At 36.6% G+C, this 26,894-nt stretch overlaps 1 protein-coding gene across 1 annotated transcript in view; it reads left to right on the forward strand.

Moving 5' to 3' along the window:
- The window catches only part of LOC136879190 (sulfhydryl oxidase 1), a 64,518-nt gene extending 48,294 nt beyond the window's left edge, over positions 1-16,224 (forward strand). The window contains exon 4 of the mRNA XM_067152963.2: positions 15,888-16,224. Coding sequence (XP_067009064.2) covers positions 15,888-15,890 — 3 coding nt within the window. The 3' untranslated portion in view covers positions 15,891-16,224. The remainder of the gene's footprint in view (positions 1-15,887) is intronic.
- The last annotated feature ends 10,670 nt before the right edge of the window (positions 16,225-26,894 follow it).

Here is a 26,894-nt window from a genome sequence, read left to right on the forward strand (position 1 = left end):
AAGTGCCTCCATCACCACTTAAAATTATAATATACAAATATACAATTACATTCTACATGATGTTCTTATATACAGTTAAAATATTTACATAGGCATATTTACATACAGTAATACTCACAAGACCTGTTCAACATTCAAGTCATTCGACACATACACATACACACACACACACACACACACACACACACACACACACACACAGAGTCTCTCTCTCTCTCTCTCTCTAGAAACCCCACATATATTTTAGCTAGGCCGGCTCACTCATACCCATTTACCGTCTCAATCACTCGGGACCCCATAACTTTCATCCATCCTCCCACTCATACTGAACATTCTCACAGTAGATAAATTATGTTTTGTACAGAGGGTTTCGTTATATATACATCCGTTTTACGTCTTTACAGAAATTTTCTGCAGGTAGTTCTTTTATCTGCGGTGGGAGTTCATTCCACAACCGAGCAGAATGACTAAAGAAGCCACTTTGATATGATGCTGTTCTTGCAAATGGAGGGAAAAGGGACACACCTCGACCTCTTTGAGCGGAACGATAGTTCAGCTGTAAGCGGTTGAAAGGGTTTATATGAATGTTACCTGCGAGGGATTTTCTCAGGAAAGTAATATCTATTTGTTTACAGAGGGATGTTATGGAGGGCAGTGACCTGGCTGTATTTAAATGACCGTGTTGAGTAATTAGTCGTTCTGCTCGGCGTTGAACTCTCTCTAGTTTCGTCATGTTCTCCACTGTATAGTAGGGTGCCAGGAAGGAAGCCCGTACAACAGTATTGGCCGTACTAATGATAGATAGGCTGTCTGAACAGCTTTCTTCCTGGCTCCCAGTAGAGATCTGCGGATGAATTCCAGAACTCTATATGCTTTACACCTTATTTCCTCAACATGTTTATTCCATTTTAAATTGCTGCAGATGTGAATGCCAAGCAATTTTATTGAGGTACAAGGCATCAGGTTTTTACCACACAGTGAAATTTCGTGTTGTAACTGTGATCTTGCTCTAGTAAAGCGGATATATTTACATTTCTGTACATTTATACACATTCTATTTATTTTGCACCACAGAACCACGTTATCGAGATCTGACTGTAACTTATTTACGTCGTTCTCATTGCGAATGGCTCTGTAAATGATGGTGTCATCAGCGTACTGTGCCATAGAAGACGATACACAACCTGGTAGATCCAGCGTAAATATTGTGTACAGCAGCGGCCCTATCACGCTACCTTGAATCACACCTGAGGTGACTGAGGTTTGTTTTGACCTGGCCCCACTGAACACAACGCTCTGCGTCCGACCTACCAGGAATGATCGAAACCATGCCTGCAGGTTGCCTTGAATGCCATACTTGTTAAGTTTTAACAACAGTCGTTGATGAGGTACCTGATCAAAGGCCTTACTCCAGTCGAGAGTTACGCAGTCCACTTGGGATATATTAGACTGGTCCAGGGAATGTTGCCACTCATCAATTACTGTTGTTAAAAGTGTAGTACAGGATTTTCCAGGGAGGAATCCATGTTGGTTGTTATTCAACAGGTTTCTCTCATTCAGAAAATCCAGCACATGTTTAACAATTAGGCGTTCCATGCATTTACATAAGCCAGATGTAATAGAGACTGGGCGATAGTTGTCTACATTTTCCCTGTCACCATTTTTGAATACGGGAACGACATTTGCTTTCTTCTATTCTTCTGGAACAGTCCCACTGTTCATTGAAATGTTAAATATTGCACAGAGAGAAGGTGCTAATGCTTCTGCACAGCGATGGAGAATTCTGGCCGGCACGTTGTCTGGGCCGTTCGCAGCATGAGGTCTAGTTCTCCGAAGACTTGTTACGACCTCGTTAGCAGTGAAGTACAAGCTAGTTAGGGGCAGAAAGGGAGGGGTTGACCTTGGAGTGAACATGTCTTCTTCCTTGTCAGCAGTGGAGAAGTTATTTTTAAATTTACTATTGAATGTGTCTGCTATTTCTTGGGGGAGAGGAAACTGACAGTCCGTTGTACTTGAAGACGGATGGAGCACTTTTGCCACTTTTGTTTCTAATGAAAGCCCATAGCTCTTTACTATTGGAACTAAGGCTGTGGATATATGAACTGTAGGCATCACGGATTAATGATTTGAGTTTGTTCCTAGCCAGTCTGTACTTCTCCCACCTACTGTCACTTGGGTTTTCCTTCCATTTCCTGTATAAACAATTTCTCTTTCGAATACCTGATGTTATCTCTTTATTGATCTATGGCGTTTTTCGCTTATCAGAGATAGAAACTTTCAGCACAACTTGATCGACACATTCAAAAAATACTTTTTTCCAGTTTTCCCAGATCTCGTTGATATTTATATCGCCGGTGAAGGACGCGAGGGGAATAGGAAGACTTTTTGATAGAAGAGAGGAAAGATCGTTCCAGTTGGTGCGGGAAAAATTATATATTGTTCTGGAGTGGAGTTTTGGGGAGGGTTTTCTGTAGCTCAAAGTTGTAATTATGGCTTGGTGATCACAAAATCCAGGTATTACGTCCAGAAACTGGACGGATGATGGAGAGTTAGTAAGGAACAGGTCTAGTGTGGAGCGGGAATTTTGAGTAATACGAGTCGCCTCGAACACTAACTGATGGAGGAAAATATCGTAGAAGGTGGAGAGAAAACTATTAGCAAGAGGATTGTTTGGTACTGGGGCGGCATTTCTAGACCAAGTAATTTCAAGATTGAAGTCACCAGCAATATAAATTGCGTCATAATTATTCTGTACTTGTTGCACACGATCCAGAGAGGAGAGCAAGGCATCGTTCATTGTTTGTGAGGACTTCGGTGAACGATATACAGATCCGATGAGGAATTTATTACTACCGCACGTAATTTCTACCCACACGGCTTCAGCTGTCGTCTCCAACTCGGGACGTCTAGTTGGATTACACTCTGGTTTTGCGGCAATAAGAACTCCGCCTCCTGTGGTTAGAGTGCGGTCCTTACGGAACAGGATGAAAGAATCTGGTAGCACTTCTGAGTCATTAATTGTGTCTGAAAGCCATGTTTCACTGATACAACAGAGGGATCTAGGCTTGAGAGCGAAGCGAGAATATATTCTTTTCTACCTGGACGTAAAATGCTGCGTGCGTTAAACGCAAAGAGAGTTAGATTATTATTTATATATTTACAGTTGTAGCTATTTACAGAGTCACTGGTAACGTCACTGGTATTGGTAAAGAAAGAGTTCGTTAGTGGCGGCATTTCGCATTGCCAGCAAGTCCACGTTCTTCCTCCCTTCTTTAATTTCCTGTATTCTGAAGTAGAAATTTGTGCACATGTCCTATGACTGCTTGACGAACAATTATTGCAGTTTACAAATAGTTGATTACGACGCCCGCTGCTTTCACATATTGTACAATTCTGAGGTCCGGGGTTCAATTCAATGTCTCCAATTAGCGCGAGAGTTAGGCACCACAGCGGCCGCCCAGCAATCGGAAGTCTGACAACTCTGCCTTCCCCATTACGACGCGGCCGCCCTACCGCCAGCAGCCCAAGGCTTTCACTGCCACACCAAGTGAGACACTTAAGAGAACATTTCTCACTTACCAACAGTTTTTCCAGTAGATGAACCTTCTTCAAATCACCACAAGACTTATCCGAATGCACTGTTACACTTTTCGCGTACGTCACGGCACTTTTTATCAACAAAACTATGATTAATGCACGGAGAACACTTGTAACGACCAGCATGCACGCCGCCATCTTGTCTCTATTGATTGCCAAGCTTCTTCATTTGGTAATGAAGATGAGTAATTTTTGTCTGTCTTCTCTTGTTTGAACAATGCACTCCTTCTGAATTACACTCTCTGTTTATAATTTCTCACAATTTCACTGCAACCTCCCCTAGTTTCATAGAACTTGTTCCCAACTCGAGTGGCTTCTAAATCATCAGTCATTGTTGGGATAGGCACTTCAGACTTTTCTTTTTCCTCTTCTTCATGTGGTCACTATGCCAGAAATTTAATAATGGTAGGAGGGCTGGTATGTGGTAAAAATGGTACATGCAGCTCGCCTCCATTGGGGTTGTTCCTGAAAAGAGCTGCACCATCTCGGAACGAGGACACAAGTTTACTCTTAGGGTCACTGTGGCCTTTATTCCTCACTTCACTTAACTTGCGGTATCTACAATATCATCATCCGTTTGTGTTTCCGTTGATACTAAACAATAATCTATTGTTGCATACATGTCATAGCCACATTGATTGAGATCACATTCTGTTTTTCTCAGCAATTCATATATCAACAAACTGTCATCAATATCATCTTCAGCTTCAGAATATTCAAGAATCAGTAGATATCTTAAAATAATTTGTTTCTTAGAAATTCCTGATCCAGACTGAGGTTTAAAATGACGTTATATACAAGGTATATTTGTTGTGTAAGCAAGGCTGCATATGAGGAATATGAGAATACCAGACACTGTAGAGGAGGTGCCACTAAAACCAATTCCTCTTCTATTGTGGGTAGACTATTTTCTAATTTGTCCTTATAATATTTGATGTTATAGCTTATATGGTGCAGAGTATAAGTTCTTGTCTAACACATGGCATGATGACATATCTAGTCATCCGTGTATGTGTTTGTTTGATTTAATCTGTGATCTGGATTGTTTCGTTTATTTCCGAATAATAGTGTCTGAATATGATCTTCATTGCTTCTCATCCTTAATGGTGTATTAATAAATTCTAGGATTAATATTATGAAATTTGGATTTGAGGTATTTACTAACTATTTGTTAAAAATTAAAATCACCTTGGTGGTAAAAATAAATGAATGGTGCTGTGTATTCTTGGCATACTTTTGAGTAATAAAATATTTATTTATTTTGAGTACAGAAAGGAGAGTAATAAGTATGGGTCCCATAAGTAATTGGAATAAATCTAAGTACTGCATTCATTAGAGTGTAATGAAAACCCTTAAATTGGTCATTATACTGACACACAGATGAATTTCCAATAAAGAGGAATTTATTGCAACTAGTTATATTTTTTGCTATGTGCATATTTTGCTTAGTAGGCCTATACAAGATACATTTGGGTGCTTTATAGCACACTTAAATATTATTTTATTATTATTATTATTAAATATTATTTAAGTGATATTACATTTCAAGATTCTCTTTTGATTGAGGTTCCCAGATGCTTTTAATCTGTAGGCTGATATTCTAAATTACGCATATTTTCTCACTGCATTTTTTTTTTTTTTTTTTTTTTTTTCTTCAGAAATGCCCATTTATAATATGTTTCTCCACTGTGTAGCTAACAGAATGGCATTGCTGTAACTAACCTTTGATCCTTCCAGTAAACTTATGAAAACTTTCCTGAATCCATTCACTGGTGGCTGCCACGGAGAGAAGCTAGTACTGAAATCATTCAACTTTCATGGCGCTCTTAATTAGCCATCTAGTAAAAGACATTTATTATTTTTTTCTTTAGTCAAAAGTATATATGGTACCATATGTATCAGGCTGAATGACTCAGACGGATGAGGCACTGGCCTTCTGACCCCAACTTCGCAGGTTCGATCCTGGCTCAGTCTGGTGGTAGTATTTGAAGATGCTCAGATACATCAGCCCCGTGTCGGTAGATTTACTGACACGTAAAAGAACTCTTGCGGGACTAAATTCTGGCACCTTGGCATCTCTGAAAACCATCATAGTAATTATTATTACTGTATATTATTATTATCATTTATCATTGTTGTTGTTATTATTATTATTATTATTATTATTATTATTATTATTATTATTATTATTATTATCATCATTACACACATAATAGGCTGATATCAGACCACGTGGAACATTGATGACTGTTCTTCCTGTTCTTCCAGTGTTCTTTCATTTGGTCATTATTATTTGTATGTGGAGAAAATAACTCGTAAGTTTGACCTGTAAATCCCTGAAGATATGACCAAATATAACAGAGTTTTAATTCACTTTCAGCTTGACTTATAAGACTTGCTTAATACCATATTAGATATTGCAGATCGTCTAGAAGAATTCATGAAAACATAGAATGGTTAATCTTTAAAATATTTTTTAAGGAAAGAATTTGAACTACTCTCTGCATTTTTAATGAAATTTTTAAAAACTCACGTTTGGGGAAGGACCATGATATAGCTTACCTGGACAGTTTTTGTTTATTCCTGAACTATCTGCTCAAACTTCCAGGAGAAGTAAATATTGGTTCCAACTCTCATGATTTGTGGCATTTTGAAAGTTAAGTGCTGAGTATAGGGTCTCATTATTATACTAACAGATATTTTGTTGTATTTTTTCTTGCAAGTTTAAATATTATTGCAGTAATTTATGTTAAGTAAACATCATTTACGTTATCACAAAATAAAAAGATTTTACGTTATTTTGTAAGAATATTTTATAGTGCTTAAATTTTATTCTATTACATTTAAAAGTTATTATATACAGGAGTTGATTCAGGAATCATGGCAACTTTTATTTTCTCTCTTGGAAAGAGCTTCACCACAGGAAATGTACGAAGTAAATTTGAAAGTGTACAACAGGACTTTTTATAAATGACACCCCATAGTGTAGGGATGCAGGAATCTCTGGTAAAGTAGGACAAACATAGCATTTTGAAATCCTTCTTTTATTTGTTTTATTGACATGCATCCTTCATACAATCATTTGTACATATCATACAAGCTGTTTATCATCCTTCAGCATAGTCTCTCCTAGGTTGACCATGGTCCATTACCACCGCTGAGGAAATCTGAAAATAGCATCAACACTATGAGATTTGTTAACGTGCACTATCTTGTGTTGAAATGCTCGTACAATGTCTTGTTTGTTGACGAATTGTTTCTCACACAATGGGTACTTTGGGAATAAGATCGAAGTCACATTGACTAAGATGTATGAATGGTATTCGCCTTTGACTACTTCCATCACGTACCACTGCCATCAGATAACTGACATAGGGAGCATGATCACAGTCAGAAGTGGTGGTGGTGTTTATTGTTTTAAGAGGAAGTACATCTAGGCAACCATCCTCTACAGCCTAAAACACTAATCAGAGAGAAAAAATGGAAGGGATCTGACACTTCAAAAAATGAAGATATCGGCAAAAGAAAGGCAAGGGCCATGAAGGGCGTGAAAATGAAAGACTCACTTGGCCTCGATTGCTCTAGTCGGGGTCAGAAAAGAACGAGAGTTGACCAAGAGAGATCAGATAGGATACATGAAAGTGAAGAGCCTGGCACAAGTAAGTGAAAGCCATGCCAGGACTCAGCTAAGGGCCCCATGGTCGCCAACCCACGCTCCCAAGTTCAGAACCCCTGGGTTTTAGAGCCAGAATAATGCGCCAATACCCCAACTGCCGGCAACATTACAATGTTTGTGTAATATACTTTCAAATGTATATTGTCATCGTGCCTTGAAATACTGCTATGTGACAATGTTATTGGGAGAAATACTGACCTGCAGCACATGTATCACTAAGAACGAAAAGTAGTTGATATAGTTCATGCACTACTGAACCTTAGATGACAGAAACTTTCTGATCAGAGTTCTAAGCTGAAATATAATAACATAGCAGTTTTTCTATGCACAACGATGATAAGTTACATGTTTGGCATGGACACAATTTCAGGGAATAAAAAGTCATTGCCATGACTTCTGAATCAACCCTCGTATTATTATTTGTAATATATAGTATGTCTTGGGTGTCAGGAAGTGTGTTTAGCTGTAAAAACATGCCATATAAATTTATCTTGCCTCATCCCCGACCCCATATCGATAAACAGGACTGAGGGATATCAAACGGTTATATATTGTCTTGTTTCTTGGTTAGGGTTGCCAGATGCACAGTTTTACCCAGAACAATACAGTTTGTTTTCATTTTGTTCTGCATATGGTGTTCCCTTTAAATCATACACTGAATGTTCCATTTTTCAGGAAGCAAATTCCTCTTTGGCTTTAATGAAATATCAATTGTCAGTATCGAGAATTGTAAGAAATTTCACGGAAGAGTTTTGTTGCAAAAGAAACTGTTAAACATAACATGTTCAGATGAGATATATTAGGCCTGTATCCTTGATCTCTTCTTTCAATCGTTAAAAGACTGCAGAGCTTGGTTTTTGTGCTATAAGGTAAAGAAATCAAAGTGTTCCTTATTTGTCATCTGGAGATCTGGCAACCCTATTCTTGATAGCAGTATAAAAAAGTGATATGTTCAGTGCTTTCATTGCTACATTGCAGGTCTATATTTTGTTTGGCTTGATGATAAATGTTACATTTATAATTGACTTAGAATCATAGTGGGTAAGATTAAAATTAACTTTGTCCTAAATCTCTATGCTACACAAATTCGAGTTGCAGCTAAAACAGGTTAGAAACCCCTGGAATGAGCATACTGTGGTAGATGATGTGAAATTGTTAACCATGTAACTAAATGTCGTGTGTTTTTTTTTAATTTCAAACACCTGTGAAAATGCCTTTTTTAATGGAAGCTAAACACCATTCTGGTTTCTTAAAACCAGAAGAATAAACATGTAAAATGCGGTTGAGTTTTAATCCAAAACTAAATGAAGTTTGTGGCATGCAAAGATAGACGTAACAAAAATCTCCTTTTGAGGCAAGTTTCTCTCCCTTTTCCTCTACAAAGGAAAATTTCCTACCATCTGACAGCACTACTATGACACCCCAAAACTTGGTAATCTTCACCACTAGCATCCTCCATAAGGTTTGCACACTACAGGCATGATCTTCCTTTTACTAGGCCATCCATCTTTAAAACCATCCTCTGGTGCCTTGAGTGCTTATCAACTCCCTATCTTTGCATGGTCAGTACTGTTTTTTCTAGAAGCACTATTATTAGATACTATACCACTTTAAGGTTACATGACTGCACCCAGTTCAGTATTATCAGTGATATTGTTATGTGGGATGTACTGTATTATTGTATACCACTAAATTCTACTTGATTGGTGCAGATACTTATTGTTTTATGAGTTTAAAGTACAGACTTACCACTTCCTGTTCTGGCTTGGTCTTTTGTAATAAGATACGGTTAATAGTTTTTTGTTGTGGCTTACTCTGAATATTGATTGTGCAAAATGAGCATCAAGTCAGGCATACTTATTGCTTTTGCCTGTGTTATGGTTTATAGCTATGAGCGAATTTATTCCTATGGAGGCCTGCAATGCTGTATGTGCAAAAGGGGAAGACAAATTTGTTTTTTTCAGTCTAGTTCTCTTCATTTTTCAACCAACTTCACCATTTTTCAGGATTAAAGAGCTTTTCTTGTCATTCATGCCACTGAATTTTTAGATATTGTTTTATCTTCTTCGTGAGCTGCTTGTTAAAATCATAGATATTCTAATGTGAATATATTGTCTCATCTAGTCTAGTATACTGTAAGTCTATAATTTAGTAATAAGCTTTGTATATTAACATATTGTATCGAATGTCAACATCGATTTTTTATTACTATTTATTTATTACTGAGATAAGTTAATTATTATCTAAATGTTTTTTAAAAATAGTTTTGTGTTTTTATCCTTTATGTTTAACATATAGTTTATAAAGTTTGTTATTTGTTATCCTTTGAGAAGTCAATATGAGATGTGTACTGACAATTAACATGTTAAAAAACTTTTTTATAAGTGATAGACTGTTCTCCACTTCCCAATCTGGGCATGTCCAGTAATACTGCTCTGTTTTAAGTCTTACTAGAAACTCAAAAGTGTTTCTAGGTTGTCAGATAGTATTCTTGCCACTTATTAAAAAGTAGGAAGTGCAGATAGATCATTGGAATAGTCTCCTTGTATTGCATGTTGAGTTCATAGCCCTAAGGTTGGTTGGATCCCCAAAAATTCCTCCATCAGCTGTCATAGACTAGGAAGAGGATTGTATTAGTAATAAATTGCTTTCCCATTTTGTTTTAGTCTCTTTCCCTTCAATCTTTTGGTATTAAGGGCAAGCCAAATCAGACTTTCCTTGGTACACACAGACATTTTCTTCATCTTCTTTTCTTTTTTTTTTTTCTTTTTTTTTTTTTTTGAAATAATATTATTAATAATAAAAACATATCACAATACTTAGGATCTTTCTTCTTTTAGGATGACAGCCCTAAATACAGGTGAATGCTTGATTTAAATATAGATTTATCTTGAAGATAAGCATGTATGTGTAGATAATTTTGAAAAATCAGTGTGTGTTTAGGTCTTTTTTTGAAGTTTTTAAAGTGCTGTAAAGAAATATTGTGAGACAAACCACTATTTTAAGGGCCCTCAGATCTAACAAAACTATCTAGATAGACTGTATTGTGGAAATACTCCATAAAACTGTTGTCATCATTACCTCTTGTGCACTCCAGTACTCGAATGTGGGACCTTGAAACTGTAGGAGAAGAAATAAAGTAAAATACATTTAATTGCAGTCAGATAGTCGAAATTGAAGATATTTGTGAGCATTGTCAACGAATATTACTTTTGTTAATTAGATTAACTGTATGTCTTTGGATAGATCATGGGAATAATTGAAGCCTAAGGGACAAAATACAGATGATACAGATGCATTTTCTGAATGCATCCTACATTAAGCAGATCCATTGTTCAAAGATGAATGTAATGAACTTCTAGACATTCGATGATGCTTCCATGATTACAGGTGCAAAAAGAGAAGTTCAAGTGCTGGGCTGTGCAGTTCAGACGGTTGTTGAAGTGCTAACCTTTAGAGTCCAAGTTGGCAGGTTCAATCTTGGCTCAGTCTGATGGTATTTGAGGGTGCCTCGTGTTGGCAGATTTACTAGCATGTAAAGTAACTCATGTGGGACAAAATCCAGCACCTTGGCATCTCTGAAAACCATTAAATTAGACATAAAGCAAGTAATTATTATTATTATGAACTTCACACATTCCAAGTCCAAAACATAAGTATTTGGCATTTTGTTGTCCTATCTAGCACTCTCAATTTGGGGTTTCTGTGAGTTTTCTGAATCCTATACGTTGAAGTGACAGATCTCCTTGCAGGCAATGACTACATGTTCCACAATAATACGTATCTTAAGAGAGAGAAATTCACATCTCCATACAATAGGGTGGCCGACTTAAGTTTTCCAACTCAAATATATTCAGACTATTGAAGATAGCAATGAGCAGTTTCCAAGATAGCAATGAGCAGTTTCCACCTCAGTGAGTAACAATAAGGGCCACGTGAAAGAACACATAATGTGTGCCCTGTGCTTTAATAAGCACCCAGGCAGTGATAATCACATATATAGTTAGTCATAGGTAGCCATGCAGAGATGCAGTTATTTCCATAGTCAGGCATGTAGCATTGGCAAAAAAAAAAATTGATTCTAAAGTATGAACGTTGTCAGATGTGGCCCCAGCATTCTGAACATTGAAGACACGGTGAGGGTGATGCGTCGGAGATATTTTGTATGTTCACTCTCCACACTTGACATCAACACGAAGTACGAGTTATATGTAATCCTAGTCTTCTTGACTTATAGGCTGCTAGCTCCTGTTGATCCCATGTTTGAAAACATGCACACTTAAATACTCCAGATTGCCAATGTAGTATAATTTCTTTTTAAACAACTTGGTATTACTGTCTTGGTACTAATTAAAGCATGGGACAGACGTTATAAGGTACAGTACAGTACAGTCTTTCACATGCTCCTTATTGTTATTTACTGAGGTAAAAACTGCCTAATGCAATCTTGAATCAGTTAGAAGATATTTAAAGTGAAAGTCTTGTGCGTAACCTCTACTTGGGACAAGAAGCCAATGTTAAAACTGAACATGGTGAAACAGAATGGTTCCCCATTAGCAGAGATGTAAGACAAGGCTGTATACTTTTGCCTTACTTGTTCAATTTGTGTGCTGAGTACATCATGTGGAAATCTGGATTTGATGAGTCCTCTATGGTTTTAAGATTGGTGGATTGAATGTACATAACTTAAGGTATGCAGATGACATCACTTTCATTGCTGAAAGTAAGGAAGAGCTAAAGGACATCATAATGAAAGTTAGAGATCCAGAGTAAGAACATGGGCCTGTAGCTGAATATCAAAAAGACCAAAATCATGACAACAGGTTTGTCATCGAACATTGTGATAAATAATGAAGTATACGTTGAAGGTTAGGTCAAATGTTCCACCTTTACAATACTAAGATTCTTTATTAACTAAATATTTACATGATTTTTAATTATATCGGGACATGTTTCGTCTACCTTGTAGACATCATCAGCCATAAAATGAGAAAAAGCTACAAGGACAAGGACAAAGTAACACATTAAAATAATTCGGGTAACCGAATATGTCATTTAAAATGGTGAAGAATTCAGAACTGTTTTGAGCACAGCACTTAAGAATATCGTTGACATTAAAATTAAAATTGTCCACATGGGATGATACAGTAAAAACTTGCGTTAAAATTCTTCTTTTTTGTGTGATGTGTTAATATATAATATTCTGTTATGTCGTGAAGGCTTGATAATGAATTGCACAATGTTCATTCCAATAGGATAATAACGATGTATAAGAAATACAGCGAGCATATGTTAAAGCCGTCTTATTGGTGTAGTATTGGCATTTCCTGTTGAGAAGTTAGGTGGAAAATTTGAACGTGATGACGTAATGTGGAATGTGCAGTAGAGGGCCGTTCTCGCCTGTCTGACAGCGACTAGTTCAGTGTGGAAGCCTGTGGTTCAACCAGCCTGTGGTTCAACCAGGCTTCCACACTGAACTAGTCGCTGTCAGACAGGCGAGAACGGCCCTCTACTGCACATTCCACATTACGTCATCACGTTCAAATTTTCCACCTAACTTCTCAACAGGAAATGCCAATACTACACCAATAAGACGGCTTTATCATATGCTCGCTGTATTTCTTATACATCGTTATTATCCTATTGGAATGAACATTGTGCAATTCATTATCAAGCCTTCACGACATAACAGAATATTATATATTAACACATCACACAAAAAAGAAGAATTTTAACGCAAGTTTTTACTGTATCATCCCATGTGGACAATTTTAATTTTAATGTCAACGATATTCTTAAGTGCTGTGCTCAAAACAGTTCTGAATTCTTCACCATTTTAAATGACATATTCGGTTACCCGAATTATTTTAATGTGTTACTTTGTCCTTGTCCTTGTAGCTTTTTCTCAAAAGTTTTTATGGCTGATGATGTCTACAAGGTAGACGAAACATGTCCCGATATAATTAAAAATCATGTAAATATTTAGTTAATAAAGAATCTTAGTATTGTAAAGGTGGAACATTTGACCTAACCTTCAACGTATACTCACGACAATACGGGCTTTATAATGAAGTTTATTTTATGTAAAAATAATGAAGTAATCAAAGTGGTGAATAGTTTCTGTTTGTTGAGATCGACTCTAAGTAGATGTGGCTTAAACAGTACAGAGTGATTGCTGATGCTACGGAAGGTCGTGCATAACTGTTTAGAACAAACACAGAACAGCTGGTCCAGTAGACCATAGAATGCTCTTGGCAGGATGCCCTACACAAATTATGCCTGCATGATGTTTCATATTTCTTACGATCGGTTTCAGATTCCATGTTATGCCTAATTACTCTTCGAGTGTTTAATTACCTTAAAATTTAATGACAAGCTGCGACCTTGACCACGTCTTTTGACAGACATTTTTCTCTATGTTGTAACATCGCTTGTTTATAATGCATATATATACTATTGCCTTGGAGAAATAGTACATAATTTATTGAACCATTTTATTAGAACTTTAAATTTTATCCAAGAAGAAGATCTAGTTTTAATCTCAGACTACATTATTTTACAATTACCATAGATAGTGCTCCTTTGACATTTCATCATGAGTTTATCAAATGTTATCCATTTCACAATATATGTACCAATATTTTAGATAATCAGGTTACAAGGCTAATTTTCTAGCTTCTTTTTTAGTGTTCAAGTGTATTATTTTAAGATTGTATTCGAGGCTGAAGATGCCCTTAAATGGGGCGAAACATGTCCCGAAAGTGATAAATGATTGTATTTATAACCACATATAAGTGGATAAAAAGTATTGAATAGGTGTATTAATAAAATACTTTCATTGGATTTTAAGTTATAACAATTTTCAATACGAATAAAACATGAGGTTTTTGACATGTAACAGTACAGAAATTTGTCGAAGACTTGCCCTTGGAAGAGTACCATTCAAGGGACTGGATAAGATCTTCAAGTGTTCAGATGTATCTTTGCATGCTACTTAGAATTATTAAGGCATTAGTCTTTCCCATAGCTACATATGATTGTGAAAGCTGGACCATAAGGAAGTGAGATAGGAAGCATATTGATGCATTTTAGCTCTGGTGTTGGAGAAGGATATTGCATATCTCTTGGACAGCCAAGAAGACAAACGCATGGGTCGTTCAGAAAATCAAACCAGATCTGTCTCTTGAGGCATTAATTTTGGTCACATTATGAGACACTCTGATTCATTGGAAAAGACTGTTATGCTTAGGAAAGAGGAGGGATCTCAGAGATGAGGGCAGCCAGCATTAAGATGGATAGACTTCATCAAATCCAACATAAACATGTCACTGAAGTATATGGTTGAAAACCAAAACATCTGGAGGCAGTCCATCCATGCAGTCGCCAGGAGCCGACGTTGACTTGATGGCACCTGATCATCATCAAGAAAGTTCACTGCTCATCTGAACTGAGTGTGGACTTAGGAAGATTATTATTGTGTATTTAACAGTCCCCAATCAAGAAAGTCAAGCAATTCGACTGAGGAGTTTATCACACTGCTCATGTGTCTTCAGTATATGCAGGCTATTCAGCTGGACAGCAGTTATCTTAGCTGACCACTGTGTTTAATGGGCCATAGGTACCATAGGTTTCTCTCATAGTTAATACTCGTCCTTCTGCACCCTTTTTATATTATGAAGATGTTCTTTGTAAATTTGAGTTCATATTACGTTGTTGGAATGCTTTGAAACACGAACAGTTGAAACTGTAGTTAAAAGTTGTCAGTTATTTTTGGAAACATATAAGCTTGCTTCTGACTTGATGCATGTTATTTATTCAAAATAAATGTAAAACCTGTAAGTCAAAACTTAATTCCCCAGAAGGCAGCCATAATTTAATTTCATTGATTGCAGATATTGTAATGAGTATTCAAGCTCTTCAGGCTGCAAATGCCTCAGCAAGCAGAGGTACATATCTCCTCTAGTGTACTGACTCTGCATGTGAACTTCAAAGGTGGCTTGCAGTAATGTTTTAACAGCACACTAGCTGTCTGTATCTTAGAGAGATGCAATAAACCTGCTGATGAGCCTGATGCCACATTGGGGCAAAACCCTAGTTATTTCATAATTATTGAAAAAGCCTGAAGAGCTTAAATAGTTACTTATAAAACTTGTGTGGTTGTGATATGAGGAGAAAGCACAAATTTTATAGCTCTCTATTGAAGAATGAATGTAATATTTTTTCCTCAGATATTGTATTTTTCTTTTCACTATTTTAATATTTGTTCCATGGTTACATTCTGAGTATGCTCAGTTGAGGTGCTGGTCTTCTGACCCCAACTTGGCAGGTTCGATCCTGGCTCAGTCTGGTGGCATTTGAAGGTGCTCAAATATATCAGCCTCGTGTCAGTAGCTATACTGGCAGATAAAAGAACTTCTACGGGACTAAATTCTGGCACCTCGGCTTCTCCAAAACCTGTAAAAATCCTTAGTGGGACGTAAAAACAAGTATTATTATAATTATATTTTGAATAGGAATTTCAGTTGATATATTCTTTATTCATCACTTAAATGATGATCTTTAAAATGTTTATTTTTGTATTTTATCATGTAAATGTTTCTTTCTCCATTTTCAGTGAAAACTGCATGCATAATGAAAGTGTTTGTTAGTGAGACATCCTTTGATTTCCTGGAATGCCTGGGTGATAATCTGATAGAATATTCTTCAAGAACTGTAGTCGTAGGAAATGTGCTGATTAATTTTCAATGAGATTGAATTCTGTCCGTATGTTTGTCAATGGGTCTTCAATAAAGTAAACAATTGTTCTATTTGAATGGTGGATATTATTGCATTTATTTACAGATACAGAAGAAAAGAATATTTATGGTGGTTAAGCTATCCAGATATTCATTTGAATACATTTTTATAGTTGTCATTGATGTATTTGTTGGGCTTGCATGTGAGTTACCAATTTGTTTCCTCTTCTACCTAATGTTTATAACTTCAGTCATTGTTTTCAGCATTCAGAAGTTTTACAATCCATGAGAAAGTATGTATATTTGCAGTAATAGCCATAACAGTAAAATCCAGCCGTTATTGACTTCATATATATACAGTATACGCATTAAGCAACACTCAAGATTCTTTTCTCATTACATTTTGTCGAGCTCTGTGCAGAGCGCTGCACAGATGCAGATATCTGCGAAGCTAGTGTCTTGACAGATGAAAATTGTATGACAGTGTGGATAATTGTGATAATTTCTAAATAATGAAATTGATTGATTTTCACTCAGGTATATTCTTATTTTTGCTTGTGGTTAGGTGACCCTTGACACTGGTATGGGAGATTGGTGATATATAAAGAACCTTGAGACCATAAAGCCCTCAGTCTGACCTAAGCCTAACTAGTTTCTTCCTGCAGTTAGCGAAAGGAACAAAAGTTCTAAAAGGAAACTGCTCAGTATGTTGGTAGTTGTCGCAAGAGAAAATCCCTTATAAACCTGTTACTGTAGGGGGTCTGTGCCAGGTATAAGGCCTGTTGTATTATGTCAACAGATCCATCTGTTTCAATATCTTGGGTGTAATATAGTTAAATATTTACATTATCCACAGAAAAACATTCACAGATGCGGATAATATTTTGTATATCCGCGCAGGACACTAGCTCTATGGTGTTAAATACAGTACACCTTCCTTGCTGAAGGTTCTGATATGTAAGAAAGTGTAAATTTGTGAGACCCTTCTTTGTAGATTTTCTAACATGTTAAAGAACCCTGTTAGGGCAGAATTCCAGCATGATGGCATCATTTGAGGCCATAAGTATTTTAAGGGTCATTAAGCATACACCATTAATAATAGCATATTGAATTTAGTGGTGTCCAGAATCTCTCAAACAGCACCATGTGAGGATAGTTAGAGTGCTCAGTATTCTTAAACTATGCCATAAGGTATTTAGGGGCTCTATCTGAAGATAACAAGAGAACTTTATTTTATTTATTAAAACCTCCATTTTGCCAATTTTGGGGATTCCTGAACTCTTTTGGTAGACTAGCTACTTGTTTTGTCTCTTGTAACAAAGTCTTCTAGAGCACTTTATCCCACAGAGACCTATAGTTTGTATCATCATAATTTTACAACAGTCCTTGTAAACAGTGTTGTAAAAGTAAAGAAATATCTTGTTAGTGCCCAGTAGGGTTGGGCACTATGTCCCTGTTTTGGCACACTGTGCCGGTGCACAGTTATGTTCCGTTGTTCTGGAACATGGAGCGTCAGTTGTTCCGAAACATTCTCAAGCGAGACCAAGACAGTGACTCGCTATCCCATCAGAAGCGCCACTACGCACTGCCCTTCGCCCACTAGCTGACTTTCGACACCGGCAGTGTACCGCCATATGCTGGAGTGTTCCATCGTATCCTCTTTGTTCTGTGAGTTACGTTCCACCGGCAACTGGTCTTCGGTACATGCGGATAGCTTAATGTGTTCTGTTTTGTAAGAGTGTTTTCATTGAAGCCTAGTAATATATACCATACGAAAGACGGTAAACTTTTAATAATGTCGCACTGGAGTCCTGTTTACGACGTTTTTACTAGAATAAAATCGGACAGAGTGAAATCCAATTTATGTTCTTCTATTTTGTCTGCAAAGGGATCTTCAACCGGCACAGTGACGAGAAATTTGAAACTTAAACATCCCACAATTTTTATTTTTGTGTTCTGCTTGTATAGTTTTATTTTTAATCTTATGTTCCGCTTGTATATAGTGTTTAATTTTTATCTTTGTGTTTTGCTTGTATGGTTTTTTTTTTTTTTTTTCGTGTTCTGCTTGTATATTGTGTACGTAAATAGTGTACTGACTAATGTTTCTTCAACTGTGCGAGTATATTTTTAATTGGTGAAAATAACATTGTGACATTTGTAAACACATCTACTGCCAGTGTAATTGTGATGGGTGTATTTCAGAATGAATGAAAACATTCTTATCATGAAAACAGCATTTAGAAATGATATTCTGGGTGCCTATTTCAGAGTTCCGACTGCTTTTTCACATGCCGTGAAATTTTATCCTGGCCCTAATTACTTACAGTATAGGCTGATACATTCAACCGGTGAAAATATCCTTGATTAGTTAGTTTTAAACACCTGTACTGCCATTGTAACCATGTTATGTGTATTGAGTGACAAAATCTTCACCTAAAAGCAGCCTTTAAACGTTATTATTGGGCGCGAATTTCAGTGTTCCGACTGTTCCTTCACGTAAATACAAAGTATGTTACAAGTGTTATTTTTAATATCCACCTATTCGATACAAAGAGATCGAGAAAATTAAGAATTAAATCTTATTATAAAATGTTACAAGGGACATGTTTCACCCATATTAAGGGCATCATCAGCCTCAAATTCAAACCTGTATGGTGAATAATCAGGATCCTGATTGTTCTTACAAATCATAAAAAGAGGATATTAATGTAGGTGTTTGTCTAACATAAAATTATTAGAATGTCCTTGGTTAAAACCGTAGTATCAAGCTGCGTGTCACAAGTTCACAAGAATACGCTTTCCGAAGCGCTGAGTCAATGCGTCCAAAAACTGTTGAGGGTAGAGCAATAAAGAACTCAATCTTTATAATAAAATAGAAATGTGTTTCCTTGAAATACTCCTATTAGAGGATAAGAAAAAATAAAGCTGATAGACTGTTAAAGATGTTAATTTTGTAATTTAAGAGAAGTCAACAGTCTTCTTAAGTAGATCTCTTTGTATTGAATAGGTTTATATTAAAAATAACACTTGTAACATACTTTGTATTTACGTACATTTCAGTACTGCTACCTTTCCACCCACGCCATTTGCCCCATAGAACCACATGACGGCATGATAATCCCCAAAATATCAGGATATCGCCATATAGCACCATACGCCAAGGCGTTCGATGGTAAGGGACCTTTTTAGTCTAGAGTCAAATGCCACCTCATCTGGAAAGAACGAAAAAGAAAATCTTATTCTTTGATGGGTGAGCAAAAGCTCTTCCGACCATGCAAGGATCAACTGCACCTCTCCGTTCCATAGAATCAAACCACTGGCCTCCCAGGGCCATGGTGCGTTCGCGGCAAAAGATCAAAGAAAATAACGCATAACTAGCTTAAAGGCATAAATGAACGGAAGGAAATTTGGGATGCAATGTTTTCCAGCAAAATGACAGGCAAACAAAAGTTTAATTACCTATTCATTAATCCTTGATAAATCAATTTCATTAAAATTTACCCTGAATACCTATAATATAATCATAATAGAATATGCAATGTCCGAAGGACTAAATACAAAATTGTGAAAAGTCAAAGTTGATTTCTCCTTTCCCTCTTTCCAACATGACGATAAATATTACATTAAAATTGGTATAACATTTTTTTTTTTTTAATCAGAAATATCCTTATAAATGCAATGGTTATCATGAAGAACTTTCTTCACTATCAGAAGAAACAATTATCTATACAACAACAACAAAATTTGAAGATAACTTGGAGTGGTCACCTAGATTCTAACCATGAATATGTTTTCATTTTGCCATGAATATTACATTCATTTTAATCTGTCATTCACGTTGCATACTGATCCAATTATCAGCATCCCATAATTTGAACAACCATAGTGTTCCTTCATATAATAATTGGTCAGCAACAACTGATACACTGCAAAAGGTTGACAAGGATACTCAGAACAATCATTAATAAAAAACATCAGGTGGATGGACAGTGGAGATTATTGCCTAATGCAGTGGTTTATAGGGAAAGTGAATCAATAATAGATACGCTGAGAAAAGGGAGAATTCCCTTTTTCTGTCATCTTTCTAGATTAAATGATAATAGGATAATAAAACAACTATTTAATTACTTTTGGAAAAGTAAAACAAAAAATAATTGGTTTAAAGAAGTTCAGAATGACTTAGAAGAGCTGAATATTACAATGAAGCAAATTGAAAATAGAGAAGAAAAAAGGATTCTCAAGAACAAACAAGACTGTCATTAAAAACTGTACAACACAAACAATATGTCATATCTGATGAAGAAAGGGCAGCCAGGTCAGCCAGAATGAAGAGGTTTTGGGAAAGGAAGATGATGATGCAAGCTAAATCTTCAGTTAATTCTTTGTTAACGTATATGTATTTGGGTTTGATTTAAGTGCTCCAATGTGGGCGTAAACTATGTAAATAAATAACTAATAATTGGTCAGTCCTATATTCCTAAATATGACATTACCATGCCTAACGCCCATTTTCGCAAAAGTCAGCTTTTGAAATGATCTATCAAAAAATTCTGAAAATGCCGAAAAAATAAAAAAATGTGAAAATGCCAAAAATACCTAACATTGTAAATGCTCAAAAATGCCGAAAATTCCCCACGTTGGGCGCCAAATGCTACCTCTCCACCCTGAAATACTAGTAAAGTCAGAACACCAGCAAACCGTGGTTCTGCCTTGAATCCTCCGCGTCAAGTGGAGTGGTGTCATCACTGCCACCCCTTTTAAAAGCTTTCCCCTACTCACGCAACAGACAGTGGCTAGTCCCCACTATTTTTTTTAATTAATAGTTCAACATGTCGTATGACATCGGTAATATGCTCAAATGCGTGACTCAGACTCTTAAGTAATCTAGTTATGTGCGGAACCTGCATCGATTGGCCGTTTATTTAAATTTAATTATCAAAATAATGCCCCTACAGAGTCTCCCATGATGGTTCTGCGTACATAGTGAGCGTACTGACGCTAAGTTGTTATATAATCCAAATGATCGCGTATTTTTCCACAAGTTAATATTTTATAAAAAATTGGAATTTTGGCAGAGGTCTATTATGAAACCATGTAACATCCCGAGGTTTCCCATACTAATTGTTATACATATCTCGAAATCTTATCATACAAATGAAGCTTGCAAGCTGGCATCGCCGCGTTTCGGCCATTTTTTCAGCGGGTGGAGGTATCATTATTGATTTTTCTTGCTTGACATTTTTCATCTCTCTCTCTCTCTCTCTCTCTCTATCTGGGGATTCTTTTAGTTAAGACGGACTTGTGTTTACCAGGCTAGAAAAGTTGTGTAAGCATGTGCAACCTAATGCAACTTTCTGTAACATGTACAAGGGAGCTTAAGAAAGGTTTTTCACTGCCTAAAATAATAAATAAATAAATAAATATGTACATGACCGATATTGTCACAGTACAGACCCAACATGAGAATTATAACGTGTAATATTACTTCACGTTCCGTGCAGCTTTACGCTGGCCGTAATTACACACAGCACGTCCGGTACAGCAGCACATTCCTGCTGATGCAGAGCATGTCATCTTGCCTCACGAAGTTATAGGGAGCGTGCACGGCCGCTCTTAGCGCCTCTAGCGGAAGAAATCAGTAACAATTTCGTAATCTTGTCTTGAGCGGTCAGTCCAGGCTGTGTAACTGTGGGTGTGAAATTGTGGTAGTAGTAGTGTATCAAAATGCCGAAATCAAATAGAAACTGTTGTGCAGTGAACTGCCACAACACACAAAGAAACACACATGGAAAAGGAATTACATTTCACACATTTCCTGATCGTCCATAGGAAGCGGGCAGCTGCAGGAAGTGGATTTCGGCTGTGGGAAGGATAAAATAAGTTCAGTAGGCTACCTTATTTCATTTGTGACGTAAATCACACATTTCAAACATACCAGGTATGCCAAGTCAAGAACACGTTCATTTAAGTACACTCTGAAATAGTACATTTCATTTCAAGTATGCATTGCAGCGGGTTTGTATGTTTACATTCATGTCCTTCCATGTGAACGTGTCTTGACTTAAGCCGAATAATAATAATAATAATAATAATAATAATAATAATAATAATAAATGTTTTCCTGCACTTCAGTGCAGATGAAACTCCATCGGAACCCACCAAATGCTCCGTCATTTGCAGTGAACATTTTGTTGGAGGAAAGCCAAGTAATATTGAAAATCATCCATCACCATCTGTGTTTCATGAGAGCTATAAGAAGAAACCAAAAGAGAATGTGATATATCCCAGTTTTAAGAGCGAGTAAACGAATGAAATGCTCAAATATACATACGTCTTCTAATCAGGAAACTCATGAATTTATTGTGAAAAATGAGTGTGTGAAAAACTACGTAAGTCGGTGCAAGGAGCATTTGAGATGGAAGCAACGACTTTCGAATTCACTTGTGTTTATAGTGGGAATGATGTAGGCACACAGTGCTACTCAAGCACAGTACCTTCAAGTATTTCGGAAAAGGTGGATAAAAGTTTTGGTCCCAACACACACACACACACACGGACATAATTATGCAGAGGATTTCATGGATACCAGAGCATAAAAAGTGAGGCACAGTTGAAGGATTTAACAAGTGTTTCATTTGAAATATTCAGTTTTTTTATTTTCTTTCTTTGTTTCTAGAGTGTCTATAAACATAAGTAATAACGATGTTTGTTTACTCTCTTGACAAATGAAAATGAAATTGTTTTGTGTACATCGGACTACTGCTGTTGCGAATATTTTTTATTGCTCTCGGACTAGTCAAGAAACGCACTTCTAATTTTATTTTCTGGCCTAGCAAACTATCCGTGCAAAATACTTTGCCTCGCGCTTTTAAAACATATTATCCTGACATATGAGTTATAATAGATTGCACAGAAATGAAATCAGAAACGCCAGCAAGAATATATGAGAGATGTTACATGTATTCTCCGTACAAGTCATGTTATACATTTAAATTTTTATTAGCTGCGGCCCCAAATGGAGCTATTGTTTTTGTTTTCCCTTGTTATGGTGGAAGAACTAATGATACTTTTATTGTTAACAATTCAGGCTTCCTAAATCTTTTGAGTGAGAGGGACCTTATATTAGCCGACAAAGGATTCCCAGGTATTAAAACAGTCACCTCATTCTTTACTTATGCCGCCTTTTATTTACAATGGGAGATTTACAGAAAATGATGTGTTACAAACTCAGAGTGTAGCAAGTGTGCGAATTGAGGAGCGTTTCTTCAAAACTCGACATTTGCAGCAAACATCATTTTTCAGGAAATGTTTTTTTTATTTCCACTTAGAAGCATATGCATGAAACATTTCAAATTTTCGTCGATGTTAGTTCTAATAGAGACAAGCACGATGTCTGAATAGAACTTGTTGAAACTTAAGGTGGATGAGGTAAGATTAGAAGATAATTTTCTCAAGTTTTTTCAAAAGTCGATATATGCAAATATTCTGGTAAAATGGAACTTCACATTAATACCCTAACTGAATGATATACTTTTGTTTATGGAATTATTTACTTATTTTTATTTTTGATATTTTGTGAATAATATTTTTTGAAAATTTATTTATTTTTGAGCTCCATTGTCATACATGTTTTAATATAGGCTACTTGGTATTGTAAGATTACATAATATTATTAGATTCTAATATACTGAGCATCAAGCAGTGTAACATAAAACAAAATAAGGTATTAATCTATAATATCAATCCTATTGTAATGAATGAACACATTAATATCACGCAGGTTAAATTCAAGTCTTACAAAATAAAGTCTGCTCCAAGAACTCATCAAAACACTTAGCCATCAGAAGGCTGTTACTTGTCTTCTAACACGACCCTGTAGAAATCCACAGCATCATCTGGTATTTCAAAAAACTTCAACAGAGCTTGAACATCTTTCTTCTTTTCTTTGCTCACCATATTTTTCTTTGGTAAAACAGAGGATTTTAGCAATACTTCATGGCTGGATTTCAACTTCCACTGGGTATGCGAAGTAGGTATCCTGTACTGATACGAAGACTCTCTTATGTCTCTTATTATATGTGATAACACGTTGACTATTCATTTTAAATGGCAACCTAGCTCGTAGTACCTTCTGTGAATTCTCTTTTAGATCTTTGATTTCCCAGTTCCTGCTCAGAATTTTAAGGGTGCCATGCTTCTCTAAGATATCATAGCATTGTTTGGGAGACAGTATGTTTTCCTGTCTTCTGTAAGATTTCTCAATTCTACCGAACACACTGTCTGGAGCTATGTAGCTGTGTCCCCGAATAGGGAAGAAATGTAGAATATTTCTGAATAATGTGCTTTTTTCCAAGAAAGCAGTAAGTGTGGCCAGGATGACACTGTTTTTGTTTTGGCTGCTACAAGAGTCTGAGAATAAATGTATCGTGGTAGGGCTATCTTTGTGCAGTTTCTTTTCCAGGTTAAAAAGAAAGTCCAATAAAGCCGAAGCAACTTGGTTGCAACCTCGTGAAGATTCTGTTTCTAGCCAAGTATAGAAAAATATGTCTTCCTTTCTCTGCTCCTTTGAGTGAATCATGATGCAGAGATTGTATAACCACACTTGTCTAGCATAGAAAACCTCACTCACTGATAACTTTGGAATTGGTTGATCCTGTTGCATGTCAAAACATATCTTGATGACACCTGGGTTTTCTTCTTTTTTTATTTGATAAAACCGCTTTGCATGAAGTTTATGTAATCTATAACTTGTCCTCAGTTCATTCTTCTTCTCTAGGCATGTTTCTGTCTTTATTTTCATTAGACTAATTTTACAAGTGGAGCAGGTATCAGTGTGAGGAGTTTTGAATGACAGATTGAAGCACTTATAGAATATGTACTTGTATTTTGACAGCGAGCACAGTTTCAATCCAGAACTTTTCCTTTCTTCACAGAATGTCTTCCACATCTTATTGACTGAGAGATATGACGGTAAATATCCTTTCTTAGCCTTTCCTCTGCCATGACGGCTCTCTCTGCATTTATACCTTTTGATGTGATTCTTAATGGCAACCGTAATGTCCTTGTGTTCCTTGCCTGTTCTGTCACCACCTCGATTTTCCTTAGATAACTTCCCAGTGTGATGAAACCTACTAGCCAGGTAAGATAATCTGTCCTTTGGAATAACTTACCAAGGGAGATGTTCAATAAATTTCCAATTTCTTTGAAATCATTTAGGAAAAGGCTAGGAAAGCAACAGATAGGGAATCTGCCACCTGGGCGACTGCCCTAAATGCAGATCAGTATTGATTGATTGATCCTAGAAATTCCTTGAAAAGTTGCAGCACAGACAGGAAGCATTTCACCAGTTTTCTTCCTAATGCTGTACTTCACAGAAACAGTTTTCTTCTTCCTAGCACTTTCAATGTTCACTACCCTGCGCTGAGGTGTGGAAATGTGCATATACTTCAAAAGAAACTTGTCTTGATCAATCTTGTTTAAAGAAGTCACATGATGATGGAATTCTGTGATATCTTCATAGCAGAGTTCAGCAGCTTTGCATTGTTTCATCGTTTTAGCTTCTGTACTTGTGGGCAAGTCTTTGAGTCCATGCATGCATTTAATATTAGGTTCGTTTTTAGTTCTAGTCAGCTTTCCAGCTACTCTCTTCTTGTATCTAGACTTTTTTCCACCGACACATTACTGAACTGGCACGCCAGCTTCAGAATCTTCAGATTCATTATTCATACTGTTGTAGAGTAAAATAGTTCCTCACGCAGTAACTTGCTTAAAACTTCTCAAGAAGTGAGTTTTATTCTGCCGACGACAATGAGAGCTAATCGCGGGAACATGTGGCATGCAGTTCCAAGAATACATCCTTTCAATAATGGAGTCCGGCATTCCATTGTACCACAGAATAACACTTCCGATTATCCATGAGAATGCCACATGATTAATAGTTAACTGCACTTATCGAGTTTTGCTTGAACTTTCCGAGAGTGTATATCGACTTTTGCAAAAACCTAGTGATTTCAACCACTTCTATACACAGCAAATATCGACTTATGCAAAGGATGATTGCACAGGATGGTGAGCAAGGTCAAACTGATAACATTAGCATGCATAACTCAATTTCGAAAAATTTTGCATTTATCGAGTTTTGAAAAAACGCTCCTCAATTCATGTTGACAGATGCATACAGAGGGTGAAAATTTTCAAAATCTTGAAAAAATATTCCTAAAGATCTGTTTCCGTATATCAGGGACATTGTTTACATAGCTTGTGTGCTAGCAAATTTCTTGCCACTAATAATAAAGAACGTAGAACTGTAACCCCTGCACATAATCCACTCGTATAAATCTATCTTATCAGAACTTCGCTTAGGAACATGACGTGTTATCTACTTATTCCAACTGAATTCCTGTTTATTTGCTTACCAGATGCTGCCCATCAATAGCTTGTGAAAAGCACAGTCAATTTCACCGGAAATCTCACTCGCGAAATTTGAGTTTTCCCAGATTCATAGATATGAGATAGTTAAAATTTGTTATTCATTTCGCCCTGTATCAGGTTTAAACGTATTTTTATATGTACAGCATTACAACTTCCATAGCATTACTTCATATTTATCTTGACGACAAAATGCAACGGTACTTTTTGCCGTAACTATGAAGCAAGTCTTCCAGCGGAACGCACTGTCACCGTATTAATTCTCGGAACTCCGCTAGAGCGCTCTGTTACTTGTACCGTGCACGCTCCCTATAGTGCCGTGTGCTGGCGCACTGTACCAAAACACTCCACCTCAAGTTCCTAATGTTCCAGACCAACTGACTGTTCTGGTCTGCCCAACCCTAGTGCTCAGTCCACACCTTCTGAACATTAGACTTCCAAAGGAAGCCATCGGTCAT

Source organism: Anabrus simplex, chromosome 8 (genome assembly GCF_040414725.1).
Source record: "Anabrus simplex isolate iqAnaSimp1 chromosome 8, ASM4041472v1, whole genome shotgun sequence".
Taxonomy (NCBI): domain Eukaryota; kingdom Metazoa; phylum Arthropoda; class Insecta; order Orthoptera; family Tettigoniidae; genus Anabrus; species Anabrus simplex.